The sequence below is a fragment of the Drosophila eugracilis genome, unplaced genomic scaffold, assembly GCF_018153835.1.
Source record: "Drosophila eugracilis isolate 14026-0451.02 unplaced genomic scaffold, ASM1815383v1 contig_1197, whole genome shotgun sequence".
NCBI classification, from domain to species: domain Eukaryota; kingdom Metazoa; phylum Arthropoda; class Insecta; order Diptera; family Drosophilidae; genus Drosophila; species Drosophila eugracilis.
In genome coordinates, this window is record NW_024571981.1 from 3,430,626 (window position 1) to 3,443,606 (window position 12,981).

The 12,981-nt window shown below is 39.5% G+C and overlaps 7 protein-coding genes across 7 annotated transcripts in view; 6 read left to right on the plus strand and 1 right to left on the minus strand.

Moving 5' to 3' along the window:
• The first annotated feature begins 3,896 nt into the window (after window positions 1-3,896).
• Window positions 3,897-4,601, plus strand: LOC108103513. The gene is made up of 2 exons (XM_017209024.1): window positions 3,897-3,968; window positions 4,023-4,601. Exon 2 carries the CDS (start codon window positions 4,216-4,218, stop codon window positions 4,408-4,410), a length of 195 nt encoding a protein of 64 aa, XP_017064513.1. The 5' UTR covers window positions 3,897-3,968; window positions 4,023-4,215; the 3' UTR covers window positions 4,411-4,601.
• Window positions 4,602-4,880: 279 nt separating this feature from the next.
• On the plus strand, window positions 4,881-5,262 carry LOC108103516. The gene is made up of 2 exons (XM_041818631.1): window positions 4,881-4,909; window positions 4,965-5,262. The coding sequence occupies exon 2, from the start codon at window positions 4,986-4,988 to the stop codon at window positions 5,133-5,135; it is 150 nt and encodes a 49-aa protein (XP_041674565.1). The 5' UTR covers window positions 4,881-4,909; window positions 4,965-4,985; the 3' UTR covers window positions 5,136-5,262.
• A 116-nt stretch (window positions 5,263-5,378) lies between these two features.
• LOC108103509 lies at window positions 5,379-5,772 on the plus strand. The gene has a single exon (XM_017209021.2). It carries the CDS (start codon window positions 5,431-5,433, stop codon window positions 5,770-5,772), a length of 342 nt encoding a protein of 113 aa, XP_017064510.1. The 5' UTR covers window positions 5,379-5,430.
• Window positions 5,773-5,784: 12 nt separating this feature from the next.
• Window positions 5,785-6,292, plus strand: LOC108103508. Its single transcript, XM_017209020.2, has one exon. The coding sequence runs from the start codon at window positions 5,882-5,884 to the stop codon at window positions 6,290-6,292; it is 411 nt and encodes a 136-aa protein (XP_017064509.1). The 5' UTR covers window positions 5,785-5,881.
• A 153-nt stretch (window positions 6,293-6,445) lies between these two features.
• Window positions 6,446-7,220, plus strand: LOC108103511 (male-specific sperm protein Mst84Db). Its single transcript, XM_017209022.2, has 3 exons — window positions 6,446-6,580; window positions 6,707-6,991; window positions 7,053-7,220. The coding sequence occupies exon 2, from the start codon at window positions 6,769-6,771 to the stop codon at window positions 6,949-6,951; it is 183 nt and encodes a 60-aa protein (XP_017064511.1). The 5' UTR covers window positions 6,446-6,580; window positions 6,707-6,768; the 3' UTR covers window positions 6,952-6,991; window positions 7,053-7,220.
• Window positions 7,221-7,906: 686 nt separating this feature from the next.
• Window positions 7,907-8,848, minus strand: LOC108103515 (cell wall integrity and stress response component 1). Its single transcript, XM_017209026.2, has 2 exons — window positions 8,726-8,848; window positions 7,907-8,671 (listed from the first exon to the last, which is right to left on the minus strand). The coding sequence occupies exons 1-2, from the start codon at window positions 8,815-8,817 to the stop codon at window positions 8,074-8,076; spliced, it is 690 nt and encodes a 229-aa protein (XP_017064515.1). The 5' UTR covers window positions 8,818-8,848; the 3' UTR covers window positions 7,907-8,073.
• A 529-nt stretch (window positions 8,849-9,377) lies between these two features.
• The window catches only part of LOC108105713 (insulin-like growth factor-binding protein complex acid labile subunit), a 49,086-nt gene continuing 45,482 nt past the window's right edge, over window positions 9,378-12,981 (plus strand). Inside the window, 1 exon segment of the mRNA XM_041818474.1 lies at window positions 9,378-10,014. The gene's annotated coding sequence lies outside the window, so the exon portion shown is untranslated.

The window sequence follows — 12,981 nt, forward strand, 5'->3', positions numbered from 1 at the left end:
ATATTATTTTTTTTAATTTTGTATACAAAACCTATCCTAATACATCCAGAATCAAGGGGTATCAACAATGACCAAGTCTGATGCAGAGGTAGAACACGTAAGCGCCGTCACACTTGAGCAGCAGAACCAGAGTACCAAGACAGTCGGACGGACGGAGATCTCAACAGGAGACGAACGACGAGCAGGTGTTCCAACTTATTCATTAAAAACAAAAAGGAAACAGACAGAGACAGGCAGGAGCACTTGCATAAGGGGTTGACGTGGGGACGGAACCTGGGCCAACACCCAGTGCCAGTTTCTGTCAAAGTCTTAAGTTAGCACTGAGAGAAGACCTTCCTGAAGTTCCTAAAATAACTTTGTAAATATTACAATATTATAATAATTAGAAAAATAACAGATAGAGTTAAAAGTTCATTCAAATTTATTTTATTAAACTTATATTTCTTTTTAAATTTTCAAATATTTTTTTCAGTGAACTCCTTGTTGTCTCGAAGTTTTTCGCCTCCTTCAGCCGCTTCTTTTAGCTGGTTAAGATTGTGGTCGACACGCAATTGCGGCAATTTGAAGTTGGATGCGCTCACTTCGCTCTGCCGGGCCAACGATGCGAGGCAAAAGCCAAGCTAAACGCTTAGCATCCCCTTTCCATCCAAAGTTCCCTCTTTTAACCTCGCCAATACCAAAGAACACACATCCGCCGCAGTCCATCCTGGCAAGTTTCTTGCGGCAGCGACAACTGGCAACCTGCAACTTGCGACTGGTGAGCAGCAACCAACAACTTCAAACTAGCGACAGCACTGAGAAATTAAAAGTATTTTCGGAAAAAGCAAAAACAAATTTAACTTTATACATCTCATCTTTTTGCATTTTTGATCTTCCCGTTTATATATATAAACTAAAATATTTTTTTATTAGATACAATATTTTTATATAGATCTAAGATTTTCTTTCTGTGCATCAACTGGCTGCATCAACTGAAACCGAAGCCGGTTTCGGGTGTGTTAACTTTCTATGCCCGGTAGCGCTGATTGCCAAGACAACGACAGCCCAATTCATTCAGCGATCTCGCCTTTCAGCGGCAGCAGCTGCTCGGGGTTCCTTCAGCCACTTCCTCCCCTTTGTTACCAGTTTTGTCCTCCTGGATAGCCATGCAAAGCTTGGCCAGAATCTTGAATCTCTGCAGGCTATTCCAGTTCGATTTATCACGGGCAAAGTTATGATCGCTTAAGTGCCGCCGTTTAGGGTTCCTGTTTTAGCCTCTTCAATTGCTCCTCATAAATTCTTCTCATGACAACACTAATTGCAACTTGCTCGAAGTAATAATGGGTTGGGAATAATTCTTGATGCTTAAACTGTAATAAATCCAATTGGCTTACGTAGATCTTGATTTTCTTATCGGTCAATATAGTGCATACTTTAAATAAGTTCATGGCAAGTTATTTTACAGTCTTTAAACGGCAGATAAATGTCTAGTTGAATTATAATTGTTATACAATGAATTTAAAATTTATACTTAAATTATACTAATTGTCATAGAAATCTCTACAATGCTCTTCAGTTCACACTTTCGGCGACCATCAAAATCATGTTATTGGATAAGCGTATTTGGCAGCCCATAATTGCTGGCAAATTAGAATTATTTATGCCATCCGTGCAGAGTTACTAATTCATAATCGATGTTTGGTATGCGTGGAGCATAACACCGAAATAAAACCACAAAATAATGTACACAAATATGTATGTGCAGTATGAAGAGATCGTTTCTATGCTTTGGCTGTGACGGAAGTCTGGCCCCACCGAATAGGAACTAAATATTTATGTACAGACCCACGCAACTCTTTCAAAAAGAGGCCATAAATATTGTTCATTTGTAAATAAATGGCCAACAAAAAAAGAAAAAAGAAAAACTACGAATAGTGAAAAACCCAACAACTCACAGAGCATATAAAACATTGTTCATGTTCATTTCTAGTACTTGGTTTCTGTTTCCTAGGCAAACATTGGATGCCGTTCTATGTCGCTGCGAGTGTCTATATTTTTTATTACAGTATCATCTTCCGGTCACTTTGTCAGGCCTCCACAACATTTCTCAAACAGTTACGACGAGACAAGTGGCCCCAGCGCGTGTGCCTAGTTGGGTTCGAACTTGAATTATTAAAACCAGAAGCGAAGTCTAAGAAGTAATAGAAATTCGTCCGATAAGCGGAAGTCGAATAGACAATGTCGAAGCTTGGATGGTTACCATCTAAGGTCTACACTGAAACTTATGTGTTCGGAATTTTATAATTTTTATTTAAAAAAAAAAAAAAAGGAAATAAGGTTGAAATCTCTTTTAGGAAGGTTTCTTAAACTGTAAGAGGTAGGAAAGAACGTATGCTTAAAAAGTAATTCCTACCTATTACCAGTAACTCAATACCTCACCGCCTAGTTTACCGCTTACCAACACCACTTAAAAGCTGTTCGCGCAACTGCATTAAGTTCAGTGCCTCTGGAAAAGCCGCCCCCAGAGGAAAGCTCTTTGCCTTAGAGTGACCGGTCCCATGGCTCAAAACAGCCGCCCCCCTAACACCCATCACCGCATTTACCAACCCAATCGCCCACCTACACACGCGCCGCATCGCGTTGCGCTTTGAATATAAATTACACAAATAGTGCACACGACTTTGATGGCTGCAGCCGGCGACATTGAACGCCCCATACGTTGCACAGTGGTTCCAAGCCATAATTCATAATCTAGTGAAACAGTTAAGAATAAGCTGCAAGGAAATTTATAAGTTAAATATTTATAATTCAGATACGAAATTGTTATTACTACAAAATGATTATTTCTGGTATTACTCTTGGAAAACCGAATGCATTGATTTTACTTTCTTATATAAATAAATACTTTCTTTAGTTAGCTTTTAGTACTCTATTTGTTGGGATTGCTTTTTAATGTAAATTATTTATTTAGAAATTAAATGTACAATTTGTTGTATGAAGTATAACTCTTTAAAAAGTTTCTTTAAAAAAGTAAAAATCAATTGGACACCCTGAAAACCAATGTGCAGATCGACTGCCAGGAGCGCTGGTCATGTCACCGTTGCTGCCCTTTGATGCTAATGACTCTGCTATCGCCTTAAAACCCGGGGATCGGCTTCGATGGGGGAATGACAGCGCTCTGAACTTAGCGGGCAATCAAAAACCGTGCTGCAGCAAATTGGCATGCGTGATGTAGATGAATGGAGATGCAGCATTTCCAGCTATACCGGCGAGGGAATGTTTCTGAATGAAGTTTCTATGGGAGGGGGGCGGAGTTATGTGGGACAAGTGATTTCCGCAGTGCTTTCTGGATCGCAGAGGGCGGCTGCGTTGATTGATTGATTAATTGACAAAGGAATTGCCGTTAGTTTTCCATTTCCATTTCCATTTGCATTTGCATATCTAATTTATGAACGGCCCAAGTCTTGTCCGCTCGTATGTAGTTCATTGTGTTAGCTATGCAAATGCTGTACTTCCGCTGCGAGCGTCTGCCCAACGCAGCTTAATTATTCATTAATTTCAACTTAAATTCCATATTTGCGCCTGCAGCCATTTGTGGCCCAGTTTCGATGGCCTGCAGGGGCTTTTGTCCATCCGCAGGCTTTTGTCACCATAAAACTGAAGTGTTGCCCGATTATGAAATAATTATAAGCAGACTGCACGCTCTAACCGGTAATTTAGGGGGCGTTTGCATTTGGGTTTTGATTCAACTTTTCAGAGAGAGAGAGAAGGAAAGAGTTCATTGTAAATGATACTCGTTTACACTGTGCCAAAAAATATTTCTAAAAAGTAAGACAATATATATATTTATAGCAGAGAAAATGTTTTCAAACCTTTTTGTTTAAAACTAATTACAACTATATTCGTACCTCATATACTTCTTTATTCCCTACAATTTTTTGAAATTTGAAATTTGTTTTAACTTTGAATGATTTAAATGTAAACTGCAGGTTAGTATAATAGAATGCGTCGATAGTAAAATGCTATTAACCAGTTCTGTTTAGAGCTTTGCGCATATCGGGCATCTAGTTGGCCTTTTCCATTGTGCTCTAATCCCCATAGTAATGGGAAAATTTTCGAGCCTCACATTATCCCAAAATTGCACCCAGTGAGAAATCTATGTAAATTCACAAAATCTATAAAGTAAAACCGACCTGACTCCGTCCTGAAATTTGTTTCTCGTGGAGGAGCTGCAACATGCCGTGCATATTTAATCCCGGCTACATTGGACCCGATCCGCCCTGCTGTGACCCGGATTGCTTGGAGGAGGGGCACTGCACTGTTCCAGAGTGTGGGGTTTGTCCGGAGTCCAAGTTACCCCGTTGCAATCCCGCCCGAGAGACTGAGGAGAAGGCACCGAAACAGAAGACCGTAAAGGAGCAGAAGCGGTAGAAGTATCACTATGGAGAAAAGAGGGCGGAGTAGTGAGGAGCTTATAACAATAGACCTTTTGTCGTTCGGAGATGTTCCTAACTAGCTACACAAAACTTATTTCGTTATATGGCTCATGATTATACATATCACCTTGACTTCAAATACACTTAAATGACTTAATTAAAAATCGTTATTATCTTCCCTGACAACTCGATGCGTTTTTGTGTTCTTATTTATTTTTAAAGGAATTACGAGGAAGATGTTGTTTACGCGTGTAGCATATTGACATCATATCATCAAATTAAAATATTTTCATGTTAATAATATAAAAAGTGGTTATATTGCTTATAGTTAATAGGTAGCAAAAGTGGCAGCTAAGTATATAAAGAATAAATTCAAATAAGCATGCTGAAATTTAAATGTCAACAAAATTGAATGTCGACTTGTTTAGTTGAAATTCAAACACAACACATGTAGTTTCGGCAAAATATCGGTTTAAAATTTTTCATTTTTTTTTTGGTAAGTTGTTTACATTAAAAATATATAAAATTTTTTAATAGATAATCCTTGTAGGCTTTCGTGAGGTGTTCAAAATGGTATATTTAAGCCGCCCTTGGACACCTGCCGTGAATCCTTTCTACATTGGCCCCTACCCAAGATGCGCTGTTTGTCCCTGTGACTTTGACATTTATAAGAATTATACACCTGGTGGATGGCATAGTCAGTGCTACAGAAGTTATTAAGAATGAAGCACTACACAAAAGTGAAGAACACAATCAAGGAAAACACTGAAATAACACCATGTAAAACAAATAAAATAAAATGAAACTCCAACTAAATTAATAAAAAACGCGGAGAATTTCTGTAATTAGAAAACATCCTTACTTCTTTTTAGATTAAAAGACCTAGAATATCTGATCACAATGGTTTCAGATGTTTTAATCCCTTGCTTTTTGTATCATAAAATCATTTTACTTTCTGTCTGAAAACAACTGTTTTTTCCAAATTCAAAATTAAAAGTTGCCTTATACAACCCTCATGCCGGCTTCTGTGGATCACGTGGTGCACCATGTACTGGCCCCAATGGCAATTGATGCCCTCGATTGCATAGTACCAGTCGTCCGGAAACTGGTGATCATCCTGCATGAATCCTTTGTGGTTGATCACCAGGAACTGGAGCCCGTGATCGATGTATCCGGCGTGATTCAACCCGTACATAAAATAGTTTTAATAGTAAATGATCCAACGCCGCAATATGTAACTGATCAGGAGACGGTGGTCAATTCGGAAGAAATTAGGGGCTTATTGAGAGAAATATCAAGGGGCATTCGTAATCTGGCTCTTTCGACCTACAACACCATCTCGGCTCTATCCGAATAGGTGTAGAGTAGCCCTTGAAGTAGTTGTCAGCCGGGCTATTCGAAAAATCCGAAATCTCCCGCCCTGATCCCACTGAAGATTCAGCAGTGGCTGTTCCATCTTTGGAGCCATGGAAATGGTGCACACCGCCATCGGCGTAGCAGGCGTAGTGGCCCTCCTTATGGTGGTGACGTCTTCGGCAAGGCAAGTGGGTGGCTTGTTGTTGGACCAATCCCGTGACCCAATCTGCGAACTAGTGTCTCGCGGTGGTCCAGTGGTGGATCAGTTGACGGCCGTTGAGGGAGAAACTCCTCTGGTGGAGGGTGATCGTATGGATGGCGCCTGCTCCGTGGTCCAAAGTTTTGGAGGTAAGGTAGGTGCCTTCGTGGGACCATTGTTGCCCAATTTAGGGAGCTGTCGGAAATCCGGAGATTCCCCGAAAGAAGAGGAAAACGACAATAAGGACTCGGAACCGGCACCTGCAAAACAAGAAACACCACCTGAAGCTGATCCACCGGCTGAGGATCCACCGGAGGAGTAATAAGTACCTATCAACAAAGGGAGTCCGGATATGAAATAAGGAGCTTCCGAATTTAAAGACCTAACCAAATTTTTAGTAGTCTCAAGTAGGCCTTGGACCCAAACTTCACATTTTTTATCGGCTTTGTGTGGCTCGAAACGAATAGAACACATTCATTTTTAACAGCTTGGACTGAACACATCTCCTTCCTTCGTAAAATAAAAATAATATGAAAAACTAAAAAAAGTTCTAAATTCTTAGCCAAGGAATAACTTTGACATATTTCTTCAGCAGTAAACAAAAGTTCGTGTAAGTTATTCGGTAAAGCGGTATAAACGGAAAGTTATATAAAGATTTGTTTAAAAATTGCACGCGATGTGAAGTGAATTTTAAAGCGGTTTTATAAAAAATATCTTTTTCAATTTTTTTTGGCAGCTTGAACCCCATATTCGAAAAGTGATTCGTGAGTGTCCTTCGGCAAATCTAAAACTTTCAAAATGGTTCTGATGCTCTGCTGCAGTTTCGATCCCTTCTACGTGGGACCCTGCCCACCCGGCTGCCTGGCCCCTCTGATGGGAGGCACTCCTCTTTGTGGCTGTGGTCCCTGTGGGGGTTGCTGCAGCCCCTGCTGTGGTTGTGGCCCGTGTGGCGGTTGCAGCTCGTGTCCCTGCGGTTGGTAAAGCCCAAATAAAAAAAGGCCGATATAATCTCCGATCATGGGTGAGTTATAGATCAAAAATGATTCGATAAGAATTCTTTCAAAAATTTATATTATCCCCAGCATTAACCCGGCAATACAAACATATGAATATTCCACCAAAGACTGCTGGAGAGATATGTTGCTGTTCGTAATCCTTTCCTTGGCGGGGGGCTTAAACACCCAAGCTCTCATTACATAGTATTTTCCGATTATTGCTGTTCATAAATAAAATGAAATTTTAAAAACCAACAACATTAAAATATATTTAAATATGGGGAAAATTATACGAATTCTTGTATAAACATGGGTAGGCAGCTTCCACTTATTCGGCTGCATGGACGCCCATAAGGATGCACATGTTGTCCTAGGTAAGGGTCTCGTCTAGAACAGCTGTTTGGCCAGAAGGATAACTGCGCAGACGCGTATCGAGCTCACAACTCGAACCAAAACATAGAATGTAGAGCATTGTGCCAGGTCAAAGATTTGTTGGGGACTGTTCCGCCCGCTTTTCCTATTCCATCTGAAAAGCGAAACTGAAACCGAATCTGATGCCTTCAGATGCTATGTTTTGTTTTGGCTAAGCGCGATTTATAGCGCCGTATCTGAGGTCTGAGGTGTCCCTGTGTGCGTTATGCTTCCTTGAGGTTTTCCGAGGGGTGTGATTCCTCTTACTCCAAACGTCTGTATGTGTGTGTGGGCATTTCACTCTCATTTTGGCATTGCTTGCGTTGTTTTTCCCGCGGAATTTATTGCGGTAGGTCGGAATTTTCATTGCTTTGGTGAGGTCCCCCTTTTCTGTGCTTGCCGTGGCATGAGTGTGAGCGTGGCTTTGTGTCATGTTTTATGGCCAAAGTTGCCTGTCTTCTTATATTTGACTTTTAGTTTTTTAGCTGAAACTTTCCGAGTGCATTGTCGTCCCTGTGAGGCTGTAGCACTTAGGATAAGTTCCTTTTATTTTATATTGTTGATAGAGCAACAGTTTCTCCAGGTGTTATACATTTAGTAGCTCAGCTTACAATACGCTGGCAGTTTTTGAAGTACTTATTAATAAAGTATAAAATACGAATATGCATACAAAGATACATGAAAGTCCTATAAAATTTTACATGAAAATTTGATGATATTCGTTGAATTCAGCTCGGCATATCGGGCAATTCTTTGTTGAGCGATGGCAGAGAAGCATGCAGGCTTTACAGAATACATGCCCACAAGAGATGGACACCGGTTCTCTATAACGGACATCTTCAAGGCACACCGGGCACTTGTAGGGCTCGGTATCCCTCACATCGGGCTTGGCCCGTTTGTTTTCTACCGAATTATTGGTATTTGGTCCATTAAGAGCACGTTTGGCCGTTGTAGTTGAGCGCTGGGAAGCTTCGACTCTGATTGGACTGGATCTAGGCGAAGAATTTAAATTGGACCAGAAATTGTTTTCCGGCAAAGGTCTTGAGGCCGGATCATTGACGGTGGGATTAGAGTACCTCGACAGAGAACTAAAGTCGAACGGGGTACTGAGGCGAACAATATCGAGTATTAACGAAGAACTTGCCGAAGAATCGGAGTCGGACGAAGAACTTGAAGTCGTAAAAGAACTTGAGGTCGACGAAGAACTTGAGGTCGACGAAGAACTTGAGGTCGACGAAGAACTTGAGCTCGACGAAAAACTTGAGTTCGACGAAGAACTGGAACTGAACGAAAAACTAGGTGGACTAAGAACGTTAGCTGACATTGAAAATGCAAATCAACACACAGACCTGTCGCTAGAGTCCTCGCTTGAGCTTGTCCAGTAAGTGGTAGTGGTGGAGTTGTCTGAGTTGGAACTGTCCGAGTCACTTGAATACTCCATTTAAGATAGGATAAGTTCTTAAATTAAAATAAATTCAGTTTCTCCCAAAGTAAACTGACAGCTAAGACTAAATGTCAAAAAATCCTGAGGGCACTAGAAGTAGCACAAATAATTACATTGGAATTCTATATGGTCACACTACATATATTATATATATATTGTCTTTTTCATCAAATACATTATGTATGTATACATTTACAAAAAAATACAATTTTATTACAAACAAATTCAGAGCATATTTTATATACCTAATAATTAACTTAGATTTTTTAATAGTTATGTATTGCCAAACTCAAAAACTTTTCAAATACCCTAAAAAAAATGTTATAGAACAAAATGGGCTTTTAGATTAACAAATATTGGTTTACAAAGTATCAAAGTTAAAGATCGGAAGTCTGGAGTAAGAAACATAGAATCCCGAAGTAAGCAGCGAACCTGCAACATGTTGCAAGTGCCACTCGGATTGCTTCGAGCAGTTGGAAGCTCGAGCCGCGTTCTCGACTTCGGATTTAACTACAGCGCGCTTTCGGCCGTCTTCAGTGTTCGTTATTTATTCGGAGAGTGCGGTTTGCTACTCGATTCAGTTCACTCCGCTCTAGTTGTTTTAACGTATTTAGTCCGTAGGATTGCCGCAGATCTGGCAGATAAGCAAAGACTTGCCCACAAATCAGGACCTAAATCCTGAAGACCAAAACCTAATTGAATTCGGGCGAGTTAATTGGCAGCCAAAGTGTTCCCGTTGTAATGATGGTGCCATTCATCTGGCATTTAATTTAGTTCCGTTTCGCTGATCGCATAGCTGTGCAGGAGTTTGTAATATTTGATTAGTGCGCGTTACCAAAAAATAAAACAGAAGCCGGGAAAATCAACAGAAAGTACGGTTCATTTGCTAAATACACGGGACCATTCGAGTTTTCCCACTCAATTTAAGAGTGGGTGTGTGTGTTTGGTGTACTTGTGTGTGTCTATGTGCTCAGTGAGTGTGTAGCGAATTTCATTTATTGGCAGCCAGCAACTGATTTGAATATTCACCCTCACACACGCCAGGATCTCCGTTGCCAAAATACTAGACCAGATTGTGGCTTCTTTAGGCCAGTGTTTGAGTGTGTGTGCAGCATGATTTATAGGTCCTGCAGCAGGCGTGATGTAAAGTGACAATTTCTGGTAATTTTCGATTTACATGCCGTTGTGCATTGGGTAAGTTTGACGGAGGATTCCTGAATTTTATTTACAATGCTTAGATTGCATTACCTGGAATTAATTTCATGCGTAAATTCATTGTTTGGGCTTGGGGCAATGTTGCAAAACGAAGAATGTGAAAATGATTTTCAGTAATGCACAAACTAAAAGTGCAATATTAGTGAAATATTAAAAAAATTTTAATTTTCTAATCGAGTTTTAAAGGTTATTTTATGTTTAGAGATATATTCTTTATTAATACTGTGATAGTTTTTCCAACAATTTTTTATTTAGTATTTGGAATTGAAAAAATGATAGTTGCAAGATGAAATTTCCTTCAATAGTTTAATAATTATTTTTTTTTATTAGGCATTATCGATGTTTTTACCGATTGAACCTTTGAATGAAAATCTAAAAAAAAACGATTAAAAAACTTTTCTTTATACCAAGAATATTTTTATTTATTTTCCCTGGAAATGCAAGGTACATAGGAAGTCACCCATGGGCTGTGATTGATTTACACCTGCTCGAATGACTTGGCAATCAGAAACAGCAGAATAAAAACTGCCTGCGGACTCACGATCATATCAGATAGCTTCTACTTCCGCTGTTAGAGGGTTTCCTATTTAAAGCGGTTTCCTCAAAAAAAGTAATTTACCTAGAAACTAAAAATAAATGGCTGAGTCGAATAAATCAACGAGTAACTACAGTTATAGTATCGATTTCTACTTAATTTCCTCTCAAGCATAAAATTAGCGACCATAAATATCGCGACATTAGGCAAATTTTATTGGTTTCGGACGGCCGAGGATGATATTAATGGGTACCATTAATATTTAATCCTCGACAACAGGTTTCGCCAGCGTTAAGGACGAAAAGAATTCGTAAGAAATAAAACCATCCATCCAATTATTTGGCAGAAGGCGAATTAAAAACTTTTTTCAAACTGCACCTGTGTCTAAGGAATTTTTAATAAAATCTCTCAAAGAAGTGGTAAACTCAACAAAGCCATTCGTCATGCTCAAGTAACTTTGGTATTCGACTTTTTTGGGATTTCTCCCCTTTATATTTTTTTTTGCTGGTCAGCCAACCAGTTTGGCAACATAATTATGCACCCAGTCATGCATCTGAGGACACCGTCGGTGGCCAAAGGGTTGAAAGGACCCTTTCTTCCTCTATATATGTAGGTACATTTAAATTTGGGTCACTTGCGGCCGAAGCAAATTGTAATTAAAATATAAAATTTCCACGAAGCCATACAAAATTTCACTTTTCATCTTAATCATAATAATAATAATCGCAAAAAAATACAAAAAAATGGCATATATAATGGAACAAAGCCAAACTCATTTTCACTTTCGCGGCGGCCTTGACGGGTTAAAGAGTCCTGGCTGTGGGAAATTATCGTCATCAGCCGCAGGATTCCTAACCACCATCATTATCGTCTGCTGGTCTGCTTTGCATAATTTCATACATAAACTCTCGTTTTTTGTGCGCATAATCTGCAGCTTTGATGACAACAAAATAGGAGAAAAAAGTGAAAAAAAAATAATGCGGAGTGTGGACTGAAAGGTGTCATACACCACACCCTCGCACACACTCACACTCTCTAAAAAGTGGGTGTGCTAAATGTTCGAAAAATGAAGCGTTAGAAACTTGGTAGCGTTACGCATCCGCCATGTTGTGCGTCAAGTGGCGAGGATTACGCCACGGTGCTCATATAGTTAATGACATGCAGCTGCTGTTTTACTTGCGGTTTCAGCCTGACGCCTCAGTAAATTTTCCTTACCCGTACTCCCCCCTGAACAAACAAACTTATGAATTTTAAGGTGATTTCCATGTCGCAGGACCAAGTTCACAGAACTTTCGGGATGGGTATCCTTAAGGGATTGGGTCGAGGTGGCTCGTCACATCGGGGACTTGTCAGCAAAGGGTTGATCGCATCATAAATCAAACGAACCTGTTAGCCCGGCTCGCAATCAAAATCATTCTGCGGTCTCCAGCATTTGTTTCCTTCGAAAATAGTAATTAATCATCGAAAGTAATTGGTTTTCTGTTTTGATTTGACATTTGAAAAATTGCAGCTGTGACAATTCAATCCCAGTTCCGTTTATTTGCCTCCGATTCGCCCATTCTGTTGGCTTTCCAGTCCACAGTGTTGCAAAACAAATGCCAAAAGTTTATTTTCTTTTTTTTTTTTTGTTTGCCAAAGTGAAACGGTGACCTATGCAAATGTATAAATGCAAATTAAATATAAACGAACACATAAATGCGGCTTAAAAAATATTGCCCCGCAATATTTCCGAACATTGGAATTAATTGATGAAAAAGTTGCGAGCGTCCTTGAAGTTATTGTTTTTTGCATGGCCATTGATTGGCAATATTGCAGTAGGTCTGACTTTAATGGAATTATGTCGCTAATTTAATGATTACAAATTGAATACTTTTTGGTTGCGCTCTCTGAGTTTGGTTTATGAGTTCAAGCGTTTACTAAACTTTTCAAACAACCCAAATAAACTCAGAAATTAAACTAAGACGCAAATAAAGTTTGGCAAGGAACAGCCGCGATGTCGGCACTTAAAACTTCTCAAATGCAAATAATACCCAGCGAATTTCTTGACAATAAAAAATTATTAAAAAAGCGTTAAAGTCTTTAAAGGGAATTATGCCCCACAGAAGCAGACATAAACTCAACTTTGTGCTTCTTTCTTTTTGGGGTTCCACTTCAAAAGGAATAAAACGGAGGCACAAAAATATCCACACAAAAATACACACAAATTCCCAGTCTTCGGTGACTTTGTTTTGTTTGCCAAGTCTGAAAGTGGCTCTCGTGGTCCGCATTTGTGTTTTGTTTCAGATTGTTTCGAGGATGAGAGCTCCACTGCTAACTCAATAAAACAACTTATGATATTTTTTTCAAGTGGCGTCGTCGTGAACAGAAGCATCGCATAACGCATGTGCTTGCTATCATATTGAAGTTTATTT